At 42.0% G+C, this 22501-nt stretch overlaps 1 protein-coding gene across 2 annotated transcripts; it reads left to right on the forward strand.

Annotated features, from left to right (window-relative positions):
• The first annotated feature begins 739 nt into the window (after positions 1–739).
• Positions 740–20944, forward strand: LOC308328225 (bifunctional 3'-phosphoadenosine 5'-phosphosulfate synthase 2-like). Of its 2 annotated transcripts, none has more exons than XM_080781981.1 (12): positions 740–949; positions 7266–7446; positions 7896–8131; positions 9600–9738; positions 10171–10289; positions 10917–11030; positions 12092–12203; positions 12527–12732; positions 13757–13892; positions 16592–16860; positions 17754–17983; positions 19202–20944. In XM_080781981.1, the coding sequence occupies exons 1-12, from the start codon at positions 923–925 to the stop codon at positions 19338–19340; spliced, it is 1908 nt and encodes a 635-aa protein (XP_080638107.1). In that variant the 5' UTR covers positions 740–922; the 3' UTR covers positions 19341–20944. The 2 variants fall into 2 exon arrangements, with proteins under 2 accessions (XP_080638107.1, XP_080638108.1); XM_080781982.1 differs by having other exon boundaries at positions 7332–7446.
• The last annotated feature ends 1557 nt before the right edge of the window (positions 20945–22501 follow it).

Genomic DNA, 22501 nt, shown 5'->3' on the forward strand with positions numbered 1-22501 from the left:
ATCAATCGATTAAAACAGTAGGCCCTATACTCATATAGGTTTAATGTTTGTCTTCTCTAGACAAATATTAAAAACGCCATTGACAATGGACAGAGTTTAATGTTTGTTTTGTCGGCCACTGAGCAAATCGGCATATAATGTTATGTTATGATATCATGATGATGCAAGATGATAAGGGTTGGTAAAGTGCCACTTCACACAGGTGTGATTTTTCATCTCCTAGCTCTAATAAGTAGGCTATTAGACATGTAGCCTAGTTTTTAATTATGATTTTTTTTTGAACATTTCAACAATTGTATTGGTTCCGTGCCTGCCAGTTTAGCCACACATCCTTTGAGAGGGGACTGTCACTGGAGTCCACTGCCAAAAATATGAATTTGAGGTCCTTAATGAAAAATACTTGAACGAATGACTGGCAAGCTAAGGGTCCTACAGCCTTATTTATGGCCTAACTAGTCATGAAGTGAACTCATTAAATGGAAAGTCCTTTACTACTACTACTAGTAGTAGTAGATCCTTTAGCAGCAGCTATTAAATTACCCCTTTCTTTCAGCTTGTCGTCTCTAAAACAACGCCCGATTCAATCCAAGCCCCCCCCCCCCGGTCCGGAGGCACGGCCCCGTGCATGTACGTCACGCCCCCGCATTGGCCGCAATTCAGCGAATATGCAGATCTGTGGAGGGATGGAGGCTGGCCCACCGGAATGCTACGTGTCTTGGAGGAGTCCTTTTAAAAAGCAAGCAAGCCCTATGGTCTTCTCTTCGATGAGGATCTACTCCCCGACGTTGGTGAAATAAAAACCCGACAAGCGAAGCGACGAGCCGCCGGCGACATCAAATCACCACCAGGCGACAATCCAAAGAGCCAGGCTTGCCAGGGTCCATAGTGCGTCGGTCGGTCGGGGGTTATAACAGTGCACACAATGTCTGGAATTAAAAAGCTTCGAACGGTAAGTTTTATTAAAGAGAAAGTCTTGGAGACATGTAGTTGTCAAAACACCCAGAGTTGTATAAGAATGCATAGAGGGTGTGTTTAGTCTGTTACTTTTTACAGGCTATATGTATGCGTAAAATAATGTTATTGTCGGTGTAATGCTCTTCTTGACATTCTGACCAACTTAGTTGCACAGTAACAAAGTTTATGGGCGCTTCTGTAGTTTTATTGCTCTATTAGGATTAATAAAATGTGTATCTGGTGCCTACAAATTAATAACGGTCTGTAACCTACAGTAAAAAGAAAAGCACTTATTGTAATATGGGGAGGGCAACAAACCATGTACAACCCAGATTCGGCACAAACAAGGGACTAAAATATTTTCGCTCCTATGCCACCAAAATGTGGAACGCCCTACCAACAGTCATTAAGACATGTGAATCCCTTGACTCCTTCAAAACCGCTCTCAAAGGGCACCTATGGACGCCTGCAATTCGAAACTGGCCCCCGTTGGCCCCGTAAAATCGGATTCCCCCGTTGTTTCCCCCTCACTGTAGGCTATATGTTTCTTTTCCCTTTTTACCTCCTTTATGATGATGATTCTTTGGCTATATATAGAAGTGTCTATTTGAACATCTCTAAATGTTTTGATGAATTGAACAAGGTGGACCCTCTTGTAAACAAGTGTAATGCTTTATTGGGTCGTCCACTCACAGTTAACACAGTCTTTGTATTGAGTGCTTGAAATGTAGGCTACTGTAATTCTGCAAACTGTTAATAAATATTTCAATCAATCAATTTACTGGAGCGACACTGCCTTTAGTCACAGCTCATGTACTGTAACCTATTTTCAACTATATACAGTACATGTTAACTTTATGTCCTTTATACACTGTTATAATAGCTCAGTGGTTCTCAAACGTTTTAATTTCAAGGACCCCCAAAAACACTCCTGATGGTCCCTGCCTGCAGGAGGACCCAACTATATGAGACCGTCTGATTTACAGTACAGTACACACCAAATAAACTATCAGATTCAAATGAACACGCTTGTATTAAAAAACTATACATTGTCAGAAAAAACAAGAACACTGCAGGTGCTCACAGGAGCAAACTATAGGCATTGTATTTTGAATCAGATGTAGGCAGATGTTGCTATATTGAATCCATATGCATGTAGGCCGCAGCACACCAGGTTATGTGCACACATAACTTAGTGTGTACTGCAGCTGTACATCTGGTTCTGTACAAACACTCAAATGGTTCTAGCACTGCAAATGGAAGGCCTACTTTGGCTCACACGTGAATCATATATAGGGGAGCCCGTTTTGGTGCTATAGCACCTGTGTTGTTAAAGGCGCCATAAGGCTGCAGGCACCTTTGTCAAATAGTGCTACATGCTGTATTGTGCATTGTTTCTATTGTTAAGCTGAAGAACCAATACAGAGCCAGCAAAGAACTTGTAGAGTGACTTGGCACTGGTGTTTTGTGTAGTGGTAACCAACCACCCAAAGAAATGCATAAAAAGGACCAACACCCATTTTCAACCAAGAATCATCATATCGTTGGTCCTCACGAATACAAGAATGCTCGCCACAAAACGCTCTCACCTCGAGGTCAAATCCGGCGACCTCGGAACGGTCTCCGCCAGGTGTTCCTAAACGTAACCTTACTCCTAAACTTAACCTCAGTAAAACTATGCCTAAACCTTACCTAAACCTTATAAGCTCAGTAAAACGAATACAAGACTAGAATGCTGGGGGGGGGGGCGAGCGTTCCACTTACCATCCTCACTAATGCTTATTTTAATATAGTACCATTTTAGCGTACTCAGTCTGGGTCTCAGAGGAGGGCTGTGGACAGTTCAGGAAGCCGCCTACCAGTGACATCACCCCCCCGAACCGGAGGGTGGGTAGCATTAGACCGTCATCCCAATAATCCACATTACTAACCCTACTACTCCTAACCTTAACCGCAGGCGGTAGCCACAGGTGAGTCTGGTACGTCGGACTAACATATAACCCCCCGCCCCCCCAAACCGGGACCCTTAAATGAATGTGCACGTTCGTGCATGCTCTCAACCATTCATGAACGTTCACACACGTGCACATTTTATACAAACCCAGGGCCAGGGTCGAATTAACTAAGATAAATGTCTATCATATATGCAACCGGTAGTGAATGTTGAAAAACGGGACATTTGAGTCTTTTAGAGATATTCATCGGGGGGGACAATCCCGGCCAAACCCGGGCGTCTGGTCAGTCAACCTCTAATCTAACGTAATCTCCATTATTTGCAAACTGTCCCTAGAATAAACACTAAGGCTTGGTGGAAAACCTGTCAACAATGTTTAGATTGTGATAACAGTTTTATGAGCAGCCTTAGAACCAAAGAGTTTTAGAACCAAAGGCAGGTCTACTGAATAGCCTACCTATTAAGTTACACTTACAGTATGCTATTATGCGCATAGAACCTAACTGAGAGAGATAATGTCAAGAATCGGTCTGTCGTTTTCATTCATTCCTTTGCTTGTAAGTTAAATGTTCTCAAATCAAATCTTTGTTTGATCAAGTTTTTCCCAAGTTTTTGTACAAAATATTGGTAAATCAGTGGGCCGGGCATCTCCACGGACCCTCATCTGAAAATGCTTTGTGCCAGGCAAACAAAGCCAGATTGGCAAATAAAATAAATCTCAAAATCATCTTAAAAATGGTGATGCTACATTAACCAGTCTTTCTGGGGAACCCCCTGGTACCCCTCCCCAAGGACCCATGGGGGTCCCTGGACCCAACTTCACTTTGAGAAACATGTTTCAGTTCAAGGACTGCATTTATCAACACACAGCATTCATTCATGTGGATGCCAGCATATACGTTAAATCAGTGCATTCCCAAACACTGTAGCTCAAGACCCCAAAAGAGAAATTAGACGTTTGCCCGGCACCCAACCTTGGATTCCCCATTGATAATGTCACTGGAGGACAGGTTTCTGAACTGCCCACAGCTCTCCTATGACACAGACACAGACGAAGTGGTGAAGTTGTCCTTTAAGGAAAATTCTAATGTGCAAATACCGCAATATAGAAAACTTGCTTACAAGAAAAGGTCTGTAATCTGTTTCAAATAAATCTGTCAAAAGCGCAATGTCCATAAAATGCATGGAGCTTAATTTGCTAATGGATGTTTTTCTAATAATAATTTTAATCTGCAAAGTAAGTGGTAGGCTAATCTGGTGCATCTCAGAGGCAGGACAGGTAGCAAGAGGAAGGAAGGCACTGGAGCAACTCAGACAGTTTAAGCCCTTTTTAATTCACAGGGTGCAAGTAACAATTGACAACGTTTCGATGTATCGGTCACATCTTTGTCAAGGCATGTCTGAGTTGCTCCAGTGCCTTCCTTCCTCTAATTTGTGACTAAAGTCTTCAAATAATTACACAGTACAAAAACAATATTTGCCCCTGAGATGTAGGCTACTGTAGTGTAGTAAAGGGTAGAAACTGGAGGAGACACAATATACATGGAAGGCATACAAAGGGTAACCACACAAACAAACTCACATTATAGCTAAATAGTAGAGCACAGTCTGTTCACATGCTGACGCATAATGACAAAGTGAATGCACCTACAGTATGCTTCGATGAATGGTGCTAATTGTTTACAGCCCTCTGCCATTTTCCCTCTGTCTGTCTGTCTGTGTACATGAATTAGCATCACTACATTTTATGAATCATAGTAATGGACATGCTGTATTGTGCATTGTTTCTATTGTTAGTTACTATATTGACTCTTGAGTCATTACTATAGTCATTGTGATCAAATATTCCGCCCCTCAAACCGGGACCCTTAAATCAATGTGCCAACGTTCATCATGCACACGCACAGCCACGCATGCACGTGACGTTCATGCATGCACACACATGTATAGGCACCGTAGGTGTGTTGCGTACGACCGATGGCAATGGCCGATTGACAAACATCACGTTTTCTAATTGATTAGGTGAGCATGTTCACATAAGAAGAACATTATTACAATTTACGAAAACTTGGACAATTGTGGCGTGAATGTTGAAAACCAGTGTTTGTCAAATGACGTCATGACACTTTTAGGGCCCCAGCTAAATGAAACCATATGGACGCTTGCAGGTTCATTTGATTTTTTTTTCGCTCTCAACAGTTAAATTGTTAAGCATCTGCATTACTTAATTAATTTCCCAAGACATCTACACAATTGGAGAATGTAGAAGAATTGTTATTTTGATCAACGTCTGCCTGTTGTCTCTCCTAATGGTACCACATCAATACAGCGTGGAATTGTGGACAAGATTTTATCCAACGACAACAAAATATTCCAAGTCTTTGGTCTGAAAGGCTAGATCTCATCAAATAATGGACCTTGATATGAAAAGGGTTGAGATCGAAGCACAGCTGTACAGCATGATGGCTGACGCAGCTTTAGAGCGGTATAACGATCGAGGGGTTGGCTGTCTGACATATCAGACCATATCTCCCATATCTATGGTCTCTGTCGGGTGAAAACCTCACGTACATGTAGCCTATGTCCAAAACTGGTACTTTTCAAACGTATCAGATCTGCAAGCTCGAAACTCTATACTTTTGATGCTTTTTGTAGAATGATCAAGTATAGGGTAGGTAGGGCGTGACGTTAATTTACAACATAAAATTAAAGTTAGATATCAAAAAGGAGATGAGAGGTGTCTGCCAGACAGAGCGACGATATGCATGTATGTGTGTGTGTGAGGAACAGAGGGTCTCTGTGTGTAGTGGAGTGCATGCCGTTCAGGAGGTGACAGCCAGGGGGCCCTGTGCTGTGAGGCGGAGGGCTGAATAACAGGAGCCTGAGTGTGCTTGTAAACCAACACCGGGTGGGGTTGGTTTTACAGGCACTGGCAAACGTGTGTGTGTGCGTGCGTGTGTGCGTGCGACATGTGTACATGTCGTTGTGTGTCCCAGAGATTAAAAAAGTGTGTCTAATGCATATTTGTCTCTGTCTGCAGGAAACCTCATTATGTTCGCTTCGAGCTTGTAGATCTGTTACTTTTGAATGAGTGTGCTTTTGTGTGACGCAGTAGTATGATCAAGTATACAGGGTGTTAATTTAAAACACACACACACACACACACACACACACAAAGTTAGAATATGGAGGTTATTAGATATTAGGTTTCTTTCCGAGTGCGACGAAGGGTGCGTTTGGAAATGCGCACGGCACTGGGAGGGAGAGCACTCACCTATTAGTTTGTATTGCACAGTGCGCTCAGTGCGCTATATCCGAACGCACCCGACATCAAACTGGAGGGGACGGGGGTCCTTGGAAAAAAGAAAAAGGATAAGGGGGGTAGTAGAATGGAATGAGCCAAGGAGGGATGGATGGATGGCTGGACGGGTGCACAGCATGTGGGTGTGGGCATTCGGCCGGTGTGTGCCACATCATCACTAGGATACTGAGGGCCACACACTGGACACATTGTCCATGTGCACTACCTCTCTCTCTCTCTCTCTCTCTCTCTCTCTCTCTCTCTCTCTCTCTCTCTCTCTCTCTCTCTCTCAATGCAGCCTCTTTTAGCCAGCCCCCCCCCCACTACTCCTCCAGTCACACTTAGTCAGTGACTGGAGGGGCCCATTACATATGGTCAGAAAAATGAATGAAGTCATTCAGCGATGCTGTTCTTCTTACTCAGGAATTTATTACAGCTGCAGATCCAGGTCTTATTTTAATAAATACAACATTATTTTAACCAATCTGTACGGTTTACGAGACTCCAAGAGTAGTAGTAGTTTTTTTTTTGTTTTAGCTTGAGACATAATAAAAGAGGAATTTGATGGTGTCTCTCCTAAGAAAAATAATATCATGATTTACCATCACTTAATCCTATTTCATAATCTGTGAAATTGGCCGATCTACATGCACGTTCCACAATGCGTTGCATCAATAGTTAATAGAACCATGAACCAAATGGACCTTACAGAGTGCAAAATAAATAGGACCAAATAGACCCTTATATGGCATGGGTCAGCATACCAAACTGGGTGACCTTGACATTTGATCATGTTCTAAGCAGTGTTCATTTTTGTATGTCTTTGTCATATTTTTTTAGTAATCTGAAATGTTTTAGTTTTAGTCTAGTTTTAGTTGACTAAGATCTTAGTTGACAAAATCTACAGTTGTGTTGGCCGGCCTTGCGTCTTAATGCCTGATTTATACTTGGCTGTGTGCCAAAAATAGCCTGTCTACAAGCTCACACAACGCACTGCGTTGTATAAGCTCACAGATCGGCTATTTTCAGAAATTTGTTTTACTTCGTTTTCGCCAGGGACAAAAAGATGCAGACGAAATGAACGGTGGTTCTAGCACTAAGCAGGCATTGTTTGTAATGCAGGACCTAAACAGATCCACCAACGTTGTGTACCAAGCCCACCATGTGAGTCGCAGCAAAAGAGGCCAGATCGTCGGGACCAGAGGAGGCTTCAGAGGATGTACCATCTGGCTGACAGGTAAAGCATTCTAATAGGGCTGCTGCTGGCCATTCCTTTAGAGTGTTTGTTATAATCGATTAAAGGTAGGGTAAGTGATTTTCTTTGGTTAAAATGTAAAATTTTAAATAACTCTATATTCTGATGTTTGCTCAGTAACAAGTGTCTCCATGTCTCTCCAGCTCTTTAATAAAGGATACCAATTTTATCCAATCAGGATAGAGAACTCACTCAAGATACAGATTAAACAAGTGAAATTGGACGTGATGGCACATCACAGACAAAGTTGGCACTGGATTCTGGAACAAGCTGATAAAATTAAGCTGATACATGGGTACTCTCTCCTGATTGGTTAAATGCTAAGGACAAGGATCACAATGGCATTTGTGTGAGAGGCTATTTACCATTTTTGTCCTTTAAACCTATAACGTCAAATAAATCAAATCAAATCCACGTTATGCATAATGCAGGTTTGTCCGGTGCTGGTAAGACCACCATCGGCTTTGCCCTGGAGGAGTACCTGGTGTCTCACGCCATCCCCTGCTACTCCCTGGACGGAGACAACATCCGCCACGGCCTCAACAAGGACCTGGCCTTCTCTGCCACCGACCGCGAGGAGAACATCCGCCGTATCGCCGAGGTGGCCAAGCTGTTCGCCGACGCTGGCCTGGTCTGCATCACCAGCTTCATCTCTCCATACTCCAAGGTTATTGTCATCAGTGTCTGGGCTAACGGCATTACAAGTTATGCCGTTACTGTAACAGTACAGAATACTTTCTACAATGACATTCTAAATAGGTGGTGTGGGGGGCGGTAAGATATTGAAAAGAGGTTAAGAAGAAAAAATTAAAAGAGAAAGAAAAAGGGTATTGCACATGCATAAGAATAGCAGATCGAGTGGGTACAGTGAATCTAATGTTGCTTGGTACAGTTGGTAGGTGTTCCTGCATAACTTCCGGGTATGATGGAAGTTGGATTTAAAGAAATAAGAGAAATAAGAATTAAACAAGCCCAAATTGATTAAATCAATTAATTACCAGCTGCATTATTATTATCTGTGGGTCTGCTGCTGACGTTATGCCACTTTTTAGCTGCACTCTGCTGTTATGCTCAAATTCGTAACCCTAAAGAATTCTGAGGCAACATGGCTGGAGACGAGGCAGCCAATCAGAACTGCTCGACTAGCCATGCCGCGCAGACGATGGGATGTTATGGGTTGTTGCCAGTGGTGGCAACTGTCGTGACAGAAATAAGCTAACCAACCTCCAAAAACAAGGCAAGCAACTGTGTAGAAAAAACAATCCAAGTGTTGCTGGAAATAAGCAGACTTGGCAACCCTGGAGTAGACTAGGTCGTGACTGGTCGCGTACACTTCCTAGTCATTCTTTAAACAGACGCTTTTCAAGCAGCTGGTAAAAATCGTGAAAAATCAAACCTAGTATCGTGATTCGAATCGTATACGTGAGTTCAGTGAGTCGTTACATCGCCTTTGTCTGATGGATGACATTTTTTAGCAGCCTTGAACTTTAACAGATGTCTCTGTTGGGTTGGGTTTCTTTTATGTATATACCAGGAGGCACGCCTTTTAATGAAAATAGCAAAGCAATGTGTGCCTGCAGGGAAATGATCAGCTAGAGTCATGGAAGGGTGATGGTTGTCCTCCGTCTCTACTGTGATCCTCTGTCTCTGGTTGCATGCATGGATGCATGTGCAGTTTGTACTGTAGTGTAGATCAGCTATTTTCAGTGCCGCAACACCACTTACTGCGGAGCATAAATTATTATTAGATAAGATAAGATAACACCTCTATTGATCCTGCCAGGGAAATTCACAGATGCTAAAGGCAGTACAACACATGACAACAGAAAGTAAGAGTGTTGAAATGTTTAAAGACCCACATCTATCTCAATCTCTCTCTCTCTCTCTCTATCTCTCTCTCTCTCTCTCTCTCGTCTACCACTCTCCATTTCAGAATTAGGGCCGCGACCGTTAATTAAATTAACCTGTTCAATCGATTATAAACACAAATAAAGTTATGATAAACCAGTGTTTCCCAAAAAGTGGGTTGGGTGCCCATCTTTATCGGTCGCGAGCATTATGTGCTATTTTTTGTTTCTATTATTATTATATATTTTTTCATAAATATATACTTTTTTCCACCACTGTCCCTGTAGGACCGTGACGAGGCCAGGAAGATCCATATGGGCGCCGGTCTGCCTTTCTTCGAGGTGTTCATCAACGCCTCGCTGGAGGTGTGTGAGAGCCGCGATGTGAAGGGACTCTACAAGAAGGCTCGCGCTGGAGAGATCAAAGGTCTGTGTCGCTGGCAGCCTTCATATCAAACTATGTACTGGTTAATGTTCTCTTAATTTAGATTTACATCTATGATCTCCCTAACAGGCAGCACTTTCAGATATGCCACGTACTGTACCAGGTTAGGCAAGTGTAATCAAAATGGCATTGAACTAATGCCGAGGCCAGTGTCCTCATGGTGGTCTTAACTGGGAATTTGGCAATCCTAGCTATAGGAAGTTATGCCAAATAAATAATGGACCTTCATATGACAAAGGTTGAAAACCACCGAAGTAGGACTGAACTGGCTGAGCCATCTCTTAATGAAGCTTCACCACTTTAACCCCTGTATACTTCATTAAAGGGATCCTCAAGCGGAAAAGGGATGTCAGTGTTCATGTGATTGGTTAATCACATATCTCTCTCTCTCTCTCTCTGTCTCTTTGTTGTCAGGTTTCACTGGGATCGACTCGTGCTATGAGCGACCAGAGACACCAGAGCTGGTGCTGAAGACAGGAGAGCAGACTGTGAACGAGTGCATCGAGCAAGTGCTCAAGCTGCTGAGGGACCAGGTGGGCAGGAAGCACGTTCTAAAAACCTCTGCCTGAACCAACAAATATCAACAATTCAGTGCTAGAAAATAACTAAGTGCATTTAGGCAAGCATTGAATATTAATTGATTGACTACTTCCATTGTGGTCCAGTACAGTATTCAACTGATCAACATAAAAGATTAACACGATGCATGTCATCATCAAACACAAACACAAATGATGGGACAATTACACTTTTTGAAGACAATTTTGGAAGAAACCAGTGATTTACATCCTTTAATGGATGCTGTCGGGGCGTTCCGTATTTTGATGGCTGAGTAGTTGAAGGAGATTTTTTCCCCATGTTTGTTCTACATTCAGGTGGTACTAGATCATGGTTGCTCCCTCTAGTGTTGTGGCTGTGGGTGTGCAGGGTACAGCACTGCACTTAATCTTTATCGAATATTGTACATTTAATGTTTTATACACACTAGTCTGATTAAACCTGTAGCCAATTAAAGCATAATGTAATTAAGTGGCATTACCGGGTATGTCAGTCTCTGCATATTTTAAATTGAATAGCCTTCAAATTATTTCAGGTGAGGTTACAGTTGGCTTTGCACAGAAATATATATAATATTGTACCTTTTGTCTTTGTGCACATAGAATATAGTACCCAGTGGGGTTCTGGAGGAGGTGAATGAACTCTTTGTTCCAGAGAATAAGCTTCATCTGGCTGTGGCTGACGCAAGCACACTGCCCACCATCACCATCACCAAGGTAACACGTTTAATAAACCGGGGACGGGATAGGGGTCATTACCGGTCAGTAGTTGTGTGTAAATACTGGGTCCAGAGTCCTCCCGAGTTGTTGTTTAGATTGATTGATGGAATACTTTATTAGTCAGAAATGTAAACAGCACGCTTGGCACTGACTCCGCCAGATGAAAGATGCTCTCTTCACAACCTACTTCCATATATTTTTTTACTTCCGTTCAAAATGTACTTAAAGCACCTAAAGTAAAACGACTCATTATGCAAGAATTGGCCGTTTTAAGTTTTCAAAAATAGCAAATCTACATACATGATGCAGACAGAACGGCTATTTTCAAATGGCCGAAATGAAGTGGTTAATGTATGTTTTGTAATAATAATTAAAATCTACTAATGTTTTCAAAGTAAAAAGTATTGGAAATTGGAAATACTCTTTACTCTTTACTTTTTAGTAAAGTAAAAGCACCTCAAAATGTTACTTAAGTACTAGAGATCAGCGGATGAACTTTTTTGTCACCCGAATCCACGCGTGCATAATTATAATCCGCCCGTTATCCGACCGCAATTTATTCATTAATCCAATTTATGAATCCGCAATCCGCTGCGCAGGGAAGTGCCCCAGTGTATACAGTATATTAAACGTACTTGTACAAACAATGTCACTCACCACTCTCTGGACAGTTCACCAATGTTACTGTAGTGGTTGTATATATCCATTTCCATGGTAACACGCCGTCAGCGGTCTCACATTGCAACGTATTTTCATACAGCATATCCAGCCGTCATCATTAAGAACTTAATCACTCCCAGTCCCACGCCAAACGTATATTCCTCCCTTCTGTTTTACTTAGTTTTAAGTTTATCTCAGACTCACTAGCTGCCTGTTAGCAACTTTAGCGTAGCTGCCTGTATAGGAGACCACTGTATTGTTGGTGTGCAACAGGACCCAACTTCATAGGTGGCTAATTTGTGCCAGATCATGGAAAATTATGAAATTAAATTAAATTGATTATTTTTGGTGCAGTTGATGTGAGTGTTATTAACGTATGGCTTGTCCTCCTGGTGCAGCTGGACCTCCAGTGGGTGCAGGTATTGGCAGAAGGCTGGGCCAGTCCTCTGAAGGGTTTCATGAGGGAGAGAGAGTTCCTCCAGGTTCAGCACTTTGGAAACCTGCTGGATGGTAAGATTCTAGGGCTGTCCCTCGACTCAGGTTTTATCTAGTCCAGTGGTTTTCTTATTTTTTTATCCCACGATTAAAAAAAATGTGAGAGATTCATTATTGAGAAGCACGTTTTTCTATTATATCTACAGTAGGCATTATAAGTGACGACTAAATCGATCACACTCGTGTGAAGTGATCACATTCCGTGCTCAGCCAATCAGCTGAGCACATTCCAAGCTCATTCACACAAACACACAAAGCTGTGGATAGGAGGCGCCCCTCCAAAAAAAAGTTGAAAATCACTGGATTAATGTGATGTGTTTTTTTGGGGTGCGTTTCAGGTGGGACGATCAACCTGTCTGTTCCCATCGTGCTGCCTGTTAGCACTGAGACCAAGGAGGAGCTGGATGGCTGTGCTGCCGTGGCGCTGGAGTTCCAGGGCAACAGGGTGGCCATCCTGAGGAACCCAGAGTTCTATGAGCACCGCAAGGAGGAGCGCTGCGCCCGACAGTGGGGAACCACCTGCCCACAACACCCCTACATAAAGGTACCTGCCCACAACACCCCTACATAAAGGTACCTGCCCACAACACACCTACATAAAGGTACTTACCTGCCCACAACACCCCTACATAAAGGTACCTGCCCACAACACACCTACATAAAGGTAGCTGCCCACAACACACCTACATAAAGGTACCTGCCCACAACACACCTACATAAAGGTACCTGCCCACAACACCCATACATAAAGGTACTAACCTGCCCACAACACACCTACATAAAGGTACCTGCCCACAACACACCTACATAAAGGTACTTACCTGCCCACAACACACCTACATAAAGGTACCTGCCCACAACACACCTACATAAAGGTACTTACCTGCCCACAACACCCCTACATAAAGGTACCTGCCCACAACACACCTACATAAAGGTACTTACCTGCCCACAACACCCCTACATAAAGGTACCTGCCCACAACACCCCTACATAAAGGTACTTACCTGCCCACAACACACCTACATAAGGTACTTACCTGCCCACAACACCCCTACATAAAGGTACCTGCCCACAACACCCCTACATAAAGGTACCTGCCCACAACACCCCTACATAAAGGTACCTGCCCACAACACACCTACATAAAGGTACTTACCTGCCCACAACACCCCTACATAAAGGTACCTGCCCACAACACCCCTACATAAAGGTACCTGCCCACAACACCCCTACATAAAGGTACTTACCTGCCCACAACACCCCTACATAAAGGTACCTGCCCACAACACACCTACATAAAGGTACCTGCCCACAACACACCTACATAAAGGTACTAATTGTGTCTCTCGCTGTCACTCAAGTGACTACTGGCCAATCACAGCGCGTCTTTTCCGGGACTTATGTTACGCACACGGAAGCTTGACAAGCTTCCTCTCATTGAAGGCAAATGCTTTGCAAGGAATCTCGGGAAAATTGTGCCTTCAATTCTGACACGCACGCCAGAGCCGGAAGAGGCGTTTATATGTCTATGATGTGGATGATTCTATTTCCTGTATCTTTTGCAGATGGTTATGGAGGGAGGTGAATGGCTGGTTGGCGGAGACCTCGAGGTGCTGGAGCGAATCAGATGGCAGGACGGGCTGGACCAGTACCGCCTCACTCCGTTGGAGCTCAAACAGAAGTTCAAAGACATGAAAGCAGGTTAGAAATGAAATTACATAATGTATTTAATACTGATAACAAACGGTGGTATAAAGTAACTAAGACAAGTACATAACTCGGGTACCATACAAAGTACAAGGTATTTTTGTATTACTTTACTGGAGTATTTCCAGTATTCACTTTACTTCTACTCCACTACAAAGTATTTCTACATTGCGGTATTGATACTTCTACTTAAGTAAAACATTTGTGTTTAAAAAAAATATATCTCAGATTTATACAACACTTTTCCTTTTTTATATATTTTTTTATTTATTAGATAGTGTAGGCTACAGTAAGTTGATAGGAAATGAGGGGAGAGAAATGGGCGGTGGCACACAGCCGGTCGTCGGGATCGGGAGTCGAACCCGCGATACGCTGTCAGCCTGGACTAGCAGCCTAGGTGCCCAGACCGGATGATCGCGTTTACAAAATTAATTTTCCGGGTAAAAGAAAATACAATCATCCGCCCCTCCAGACAGCCTTTGTTTACATCGTGGACACATTGGGGCATCCCGTGGGTCAACAAAATAATGTAAAAACACTGCCGTTGGCAGAATAATTAATTAATGAATACATGGCAATAGCGAAAAAAGAAAACACTTCACCCTTTTTGCAAAAAAGTGTGAATGTTAATGACATTTAGAATGGACACTGGGCTCACTTACTTCCTGGACTACATCTTTCTACAAGGAGAAGCAGTGAACCAAAGCATTATGGGAATTGTAGTCCAGGAAGGACTATTGTATTCCATCAGAGACATTGGGCTAAAATCTGAAATATCTAAAACCACATATTACATAAATAAAGACCCCCAGAAAAGTGTTCTAAATCTTGTAAACGTCATTCACATTTTTGCAAAAGGGTGAAGTGTCCCTTTAAAGAAACCTTTTTATTTATTTCTTTAAAGATTTGTTTTAGGCTTTTCTGCCTTTATTGATAGTATCCAGTGGAGATTGACGGGAGGGAGGGAGGGAGAGAGAGAGAGAGAGAGGGGGAGAGACATGCAGCTAGGGTCGTCATGAGAGGGACTCGAGCATGCAACTCGCTGTCAGGCCAAAGCCTATATGTGGCATGCGCCTGGACCACTTGGCCTGCGGGCGCCCCCACTTAAAGCAACTTTTAAATGTTTTTCAGAAGCTCTTGACAAAGGACCTGGTGAAAAAAGTATAATGGTAAACTAAAAGCTGCATGAAGCATGTCTGAGTTGCTGTGTTTACTTCACTTGATGGCAGCTCACGCATCTGTAAAGTGTTGAAGAATGAATGATGCAACCCTGTCCTTGTGCGCCTTCGCCCACTTTGACTTGTGGAACGCTGCGTTCAACCACCCCATTATGGTTGAGCGGAGTCAATCAGGGCTCTGGACTAGTTGTCATTTCGGTTTTCTTTCATCGTGGGGAAGGCTTTGGCTGAAAATAGCCCATCCACAACAAGTTCACAACACGTTGCACGGCCAGTCGGTCACTGGGGTTTAAGTGGTTGCGTTGTCTTGTCGGAAGCTTGCGCTTGTAGGTCCACCGTTTTCACCATTTTCAAATAACGCTTAAAGGGATAGTTCAGCCCCCCAAAAATAAAAATTCCCTATCGATCACTCACCCTATGGAGTATGGAGACTTGAATTCATGGATTTTTTTTGTTTTGTTTTGTTATGTAATTCTTTTGTGGGGTTCTTTTGCCAATAATTTGATGACCAGCAGTGGTTCCCTATGGAGGCACAAAGAGTCTCCTTTGTGTCTCCTACCGAAAGCACAAACTCTGCACAGCCGGTTATCAAATTATTGGCATATAGGAATGTGGTAAAAAAAAAACTAAAAACAACAAACTCCAGGGCAGGGTGTGTAATTGATAGAAAATAAGTATTTCTCTGTGTGTGAACTAATCCTTTAAGTGGTTAATCGATTTGTCGATATATAAATTTTATTTAAAAAAAGAATATATATATATATATATATATATATTAAAATCCCTACTCTGCACCATGATTTCTGAACGTTTTGGAGTTGTACATTTTGATGTTCATTTGCTGCTCTAGACTGTGCTCCTATCATCTGAGCTTTGATAATGACTCATGGCGGCATGTATGTGTGTAATGTACACTTTGCACAAAATGTACACTGGGAATGTGAAGGCCCCGTTTGTGAAACAAAAACTATTTTACTTAAACTGTGTTTATAATGGGTGAATACATTATGTGCACTGTCCACTGTAGCTACTGTGTATAGTATACTTATCTAATTCACTGGTTCCCAAACAGTGGGTCGGGACACATTTGTTGGGTCCCTTTATTTTTTGTTTCCTACATTTAGTTTTTTATTATCTTTACCTCGTTTATTTTGTCACCTGCTTTCACAACTACAAACAACCTTTACTTTGATGTCGTCATCATCATCGTAACCTTTATTTCAGCTCGGAGTACAGTTGAGGGGCAGGCCCTCATTTTCAATGTAGCCGAGATACAGAACACAATAATCAACAGGAATGACATTCACATTCAAAAATACACAAATCAGAAGACCAAAAATATCTGGAATGGAAGTTATCTGATTTTTATTTTAACCCATTCTGGGCCGGAACCCCTTTTAGTGTTAGCATTATGTTATGCTTTAGCTATACAAGACATTTTTTTAATCTGATCTCAGGTCAAAATGGGTTTTAATGTACACATCCCCCCCCTCCTCACCCCACACCCCTTTCCAGACGCCATATTTGCGTTCCAGCTGCGCAACCCGGTCCACAACGGCCACGCGCTGCTCATGCAGGACACCAAGCGGCGCCTGCTGGAGCGCGGCTTCCAGCGCCCCGTGCTGCTGCTGCACCCGCTGGGCGGCTGGACCAAGGACGACGACGTGCCTCTGGAGTGGAGGATGAGGCAGCACGCCGCCGTGCTGGATGAGGGCGTTCTGGACCCCGACAGCACCATCGTGGCCATCTTCCCCTCGCCCATGATGTACGCCGGGCCCACCGAGGTGAGGATTGATTGATTGATTGATTGATTGAATCATTGATTGATTGCAATGGTGGAAAAAATACTCAATTGTTTACCAATACTGCAATTTAGAAGTACTGCGTTAAAAAGTAAAAGTACGGAATTGAAAATGTACTTGAGTAAAAGTACAGCATCAAAATGTATATACTTAAAGTACTAAAAGTGAAAGTACTCGTATTGCAGAATGTCCCATTTCACAAGTTCAAAATGTGTACAAAATCGCAGATCTATTCTACATGCTCTACAATGCGTCGCAACGTGACGCATTGTAGAGCTTGTAGATCTAGAGCTATTTTCAAATTGCCAAAATGTATAGTGTTGAAGTGGTTAATGTATGTTTTCTGATCAAAATTAAGTAAATTGGTAAGTAACCAGTAACTAAAATGTTCTAATAATTGTAGTGGAGTAAATGTACAAAATTTGGTTCTGGTTAGAAGTAAACGTACTGGAAATTGGAAATACTCAAGTAAAGTACAAATACCTCAAAACTGTACTTAAGTAAAAGTACTTAGTTACTTTCCACCACTGATTGATTGATTGATTGAATACTTTATTAGTCAGAAATGTAAACAGCACGTGGTACTGTCTGGGGGACTTGTTTCCATTGTGGTCCTATGCATTGAATTAATCAACGTAGCATAACAAATGAACACAATAATACATGTCACCCACAAATGCAAACACTACTGCTTGTGCAAAGTAGACTTTTGTATCTATGCACCTAACAAACTGTCCAGCAGGGGTCAGCAGAGGCAATACAGTACAGTACAGAACAGTACAGTACAGTACAGTTGTTGTTTTTTGTTGCAATATCTCGTGTATTTGTTTTTTAATTGTTTTAAAAGATCTAATCAAATCGAACCCCCCTTCCAGGTGCAATGGCATTGCAGGGCAAGAATGGTGGCTGGGGCCAACTTCTACATAGTGGGCCGTGACCCGGCAGGTATGCCTCACCCCGAGACCAAACAGGACATATATGAGCCCACCCACGGGAGTAAGGTCCTCACCATGGCTCCTGGCCTCACGTCCGTGGAGATCATCCCTTTCAGGGTAGCTGCATACAACAAGGTTAAGAAGGCCATGGACTTTTATGACAAGGAGCGGTGAGTATGATGAGATTGTTCATTGTTAATACTAGTCTGTCACCATTAGGGCTGGGTCATCATCGTGACATTTAACCTGATGACTAATTGTCTCTACTCAAACCACATTTATAAAGCACACTTACAACGAAAGGTCAAAGAAACGTGCATGCACGCAACTATTTAACATGGGGCCGCACCGGCTTGCGTCAACGTTTCTCAACTTAGTTGCCCCTCAAATAATAATTACCAAGGTGCGTCAGTCATTTTCTGTGTGAAAAGGCCCCATTCTGGGCGGGAACCCCTATTGGTATCTTACCCCCTCAGGCCGGGAACCCATATTTGGGTTCTGTACAGTATTCAAAAATGTTACATTTTTGATGCTGCTATATAAATATTTGAAGTTTTTCAGAACCTTAGGTCAGGATTTAGAGGCGTTTTTAGAATCGGCCTTAGGCCTAAATGTGTTAAGGCTGGAGGTTCAACTACTTTTAGCTCCTGTTATCAGGGCAACATACATATCCGGTTTCGGCGGTTTGTAAATGGAAACATTGCAGAAACATTTTAAGTATTGCAATGCAAATATGTTGATGGGCCACCACTGCCAGTAAGGTAGAGCAAGGTGTAACAATAGTGTAACCTAACTGAAGTATGACATCTCCATATTTGGGCAAACATCTAGTGTGCTGCGCCCCTGGTGTGCTGAGTGCTTGCACTGAAAGACTACTCAGAAGTTGGGGTTATTCAGTGTGAGTGCGTCAGGGCGAAAGCTAAGCTAACTAATTAAAAAGGCAAGCATTGTACTGTACATCACCATACAAGTGTTCACCATTTACCTTGGCCCATGTTTAAACATTGAAATAAATATAGTAAATATATTACATACTCGTCACATACTCTGTGACGTGACTACCCAGCGCACACAAAAAACTGAGCACGTTCCCGGTGCGCATATACGAACGCACTCAGGATTTCTTCTCTACTATAGTCCCTCCCTAACATTTGTCTAGTTTTTATTGATTGTCAATATATTAATTAGTCATATAGTTTTAGTCGTCATAGCTTACAAGGTAGTCGACAAACATTTTTTGTCATAGTTTTAGTTGACAACTATTGTGCCAATTGTTTAGGAAACATAATTCGATCATAGATTGGAACAGCTTAACCAGCTTAACAGACATTTGCCGCTGTTTGTTTTTGCTCTAATGCCTGTATATATATTTATTTTTTTATTTTTAGAAATGCTGACTTTGAGTTCATCTCCGGCACCAAGATGAGGAAGCTGGCTCGGAGCGGAGAGAATCCTCCAGAAGGTTTCATGGCTCCCAAAGCCTGGAAGGTTCTGACCGACTACTATAGCTCGCTACAGAAGGACTAAACTCTCCCATAGCTCCAAAGGCCAATTTAAGCTTGGAGCGACAAGTTTTTCATCTCATTCTGAGACTGTGACAGTGCAGGTTCTCAAACTTTCTCAAGTCAAGGACCTCTGTATTTGGCCACGGACCCCCATCTGAAATGTTTTTGAGCCCCAGAAGAGAAGATTTGTGTAAAAGAATTTCAAGATTATTCAACGTTTCCAAACAATTTCGATATTTTTCAAAGATGTTACAGAAATAGCAGATGTACAAGCTTTGTGCCGCGCTGCAAGCTTGTTTATCTGATATATCCCAATAAGCCAACATATAAATGGATGAAATGGTCAAAATGATTGCGATGCCATATTAACGACATTTGCGGACCCCACTTTGAGAACCACTGGTCTGCAATTCAACGACTCTCCAGAAAAATGACCTAATTTTCCCAAACAATCAGCGTATGTGACATTTTATGAGAAGGGTCTGCGACATTTCATTTTTCCCGCCCTCCGCAACACATTTTGTCTGTTGTTTCGAGGTGACCGTTTATACACTTGTCGCTCCAAAGCATGGAAATGGCCTTAACACGACTCATGGAGCAAACACAGCAAAAAAACAGTCTGGGCATGTCTTAATAAGGCAAACATCTGATCTTCACGCTTGTAGGTCGGCTGTTTTCTAACAAAGACATTTGGTGTAGGGATGGAAAAAGAAGGGGACCAAGTATAGACCCCTGGGGGGACCCCGATCAACAAGGTTCATAGGGTCTAAGCGGTTAACTCGGACCGTGTATAAAGATATCCACCGGAATTAAATTGCCGCTCTGGATTTTTATTGTGCATTATTATTATTTTATTACGACTTTTAGACATCCTTCAAGTGTCATGACTTTGATTGATTTAGTTCAAATTAATTAATCAGTCAGGACATTCTTTCTCCATTTTCTTTTTTACTAAATTAAACAACGTGCTTTGAGTGAGTAAAGCCCAACGATTAAAGCACTCTCAATCTCTGTTTCAGTTCAACTGAAACCTTTGTTTTTACGATCTTATGCATTTTAACTTCAACTATATATTTAACTAGATTGAAGGTAACGATATTCTTCTACTTATTTTTTACATTCCATCAGAATAGGAAACATTCCTGAATCATTTGAGATATGTAGGTATTATCTATCTATGGTGCTGCGCAAAATAGATTTAACTGCGTACCATATTGCTACCTATTTGTATTACAATGGAAGTAAGTTACTTTTTTATTTATGTTCATGTTTTGTATTGTGTTTGATAAAAAACAAAATCATAATAATTTAAGTGCCTTGCCTTTAACGAATGTAAACACTATGAAACCATCATTATATAAATGTATTGCTCATGCCACAAATGGTGACTTCCGTTCACAGATATCACTGATGCTATGAAGAAGGCATATGTGTGTTTATGCAATAAGAGCAAGAGATTTAAAATGTCAATGGGGGAAATGTGTTGTGTATGAAAAATCAAGTGATGAAACTATATTTATTACTGTCAATCGACCAATGCCTCACTTTGAAACGTGCAGGCAAATAATGTTAATTGTTTGTCCTTGAATGTATAGATTTAAAAGATAATATTGTCCTTTCACTAAATGTCTCAATCTCATTTTTTCTATTTCTAGCAGTGAAGCTACATTGTTTTGTGGATCACCATATCAGATTAACACTGAAGGTTGACATTTGTGTTGTCCAGTGATAACAGTGAAAATAACCAAGTAAAAAGATACAGATACAGTACATTTACTAAATTTACTTGAGTATTCCATTTCTGTATGCGTTATAATAGCCTACTTACTCACTGCACCTCAACTCAGAGGCAAATATTGTACTTTTTACTACAATTATTTTACAGCTTTAGTTTGCTATAGTTACTTTGCAAATTAGGAACAACACAAAACACCACTGGTATCAGGTGGCGCAGGAGCGCAGTTGTAAAGCCCACCACCGCCCGTAGCACTTGCCCTAGCCTCGACGACCTTACAGGCGTCTGCAAAGGCTCAATTTATGTAATTTAGATAGCATTTTATGTAGCATTCACTCTATAGTGTATACTACATCATTATATAGATATTCCACTGGTAGACGGATCATGTTAGGTTCGTAGTTTACGTATGATCCTTGATGACTATTGGTTATGTATTTGTACCATGTGTGGTTCTTGCTTAATTACTGTAAATCACTCTGGATTAAGATCATGCCTAAATTGTAAAAACTTATGAGTTAGTATAGACAACATGGCCTAGGCTGCCATCTGCTGGCCATTACTGAAATAATAACTAGAATAAGTGCCCCTCGGCACAGGTCTCCACCAGGATTGATATTTGGATACAAATCTGAATGACTACTGAGGTAAAAATCTGATTGACTACCAAGGAGGAGGGAGGATAACTAGGTTCAATTTCCCATTGACAGCCCATTCATCCAAACAGAAAAGTCCTATCTAATTGTATTAAACAACGTCCAACTCACCAACATTGCAGTAATACGAAAGGCTTGAATTATCCCCTTTCTATCTGCAAAGTGTTTGTTTCATAAACATCCACTGTAGACATGCTTTGAGCTCCTTTCTGTCAAGAAATTCCTTGCAGGTGATTTTTTGTGCTGGAGTTTGGAAGTGCTCATTGTCTATCACTCCACAGCCCACCTGTTTGAATTTGCACATAATGCAGGAGACAGCAGGAGGTTGCTTTAGAACAGTGGTTCCAAAAGTGGGGTCCGGGGACCCCTATGGATCCTTGAGGGAGTTCCAGGGGGTCCCCAGCTAAATGATAGTTTGGAACCAAATGGATACTTATGGGACTGTAACTCAGTTAAAATTAACATTGATTTTACAATATAAATTGCGGTCTCAGAGATAGAAATGCCATTCAATGGGGGCCTGCAGACTAATGCATGTCAAACTGGGGGTCCTTGAAATTAAACGGGTTGAGAATCACTGCTAGAGCCGTACAAATCTTCTCTTATGGGGGTCCCTGGCATATCTCTTCAAATGGGGATCCGCAGGCTAATTTGTGTCAATTTGGGGGTCCATGACATGAAAAGGTTTGGGAACCACTGCTTTAGAAGACAACACATGCAGCCAAAGGGGATCATGTGACAACTAAGAAAATAGGCTATTTGTCAAAAGGGAATTGTGCTGTGCATCTTATA

The sequence above is a fragment of the Protomyctophum bolini genome, assembly GCF_963924005.1.
Source record: "Protomyctophum bolini genome assembly, chromosome: 14".
NCBI lineage: Eukaryota > Metazoa > Chordata > Actinopteri > Myctophiformes > Myctophidae > Protomyctophum > Protomyctophum bolini.

What these genes read in the sequence shown, in the direction of transcription:
- LOC308328225 (XM_080781981.1), top strand. Translation starts at nt 923, where the DNA reads ATGTCTGGAATTAAAAAGCTTCGAACG. An exon ending in GAATTAAAAAGCTTCGAACG is followed by an intron (nt 950 to 7,265) that starts GTAAGTTTTATT and finishes CGTTTTCGCCAG; the next exon opens with GGACAAAAAGATGCAGACGA. An exon ending in TCATCTCTCCATACTCCAAG is followed by an intron (nt 8,132 to 9,599) that starts GTTATTGTCATC and finishes CTGTCCCTGTAG; the next exon opens with GACCGTGACGAGGCCAGGAA.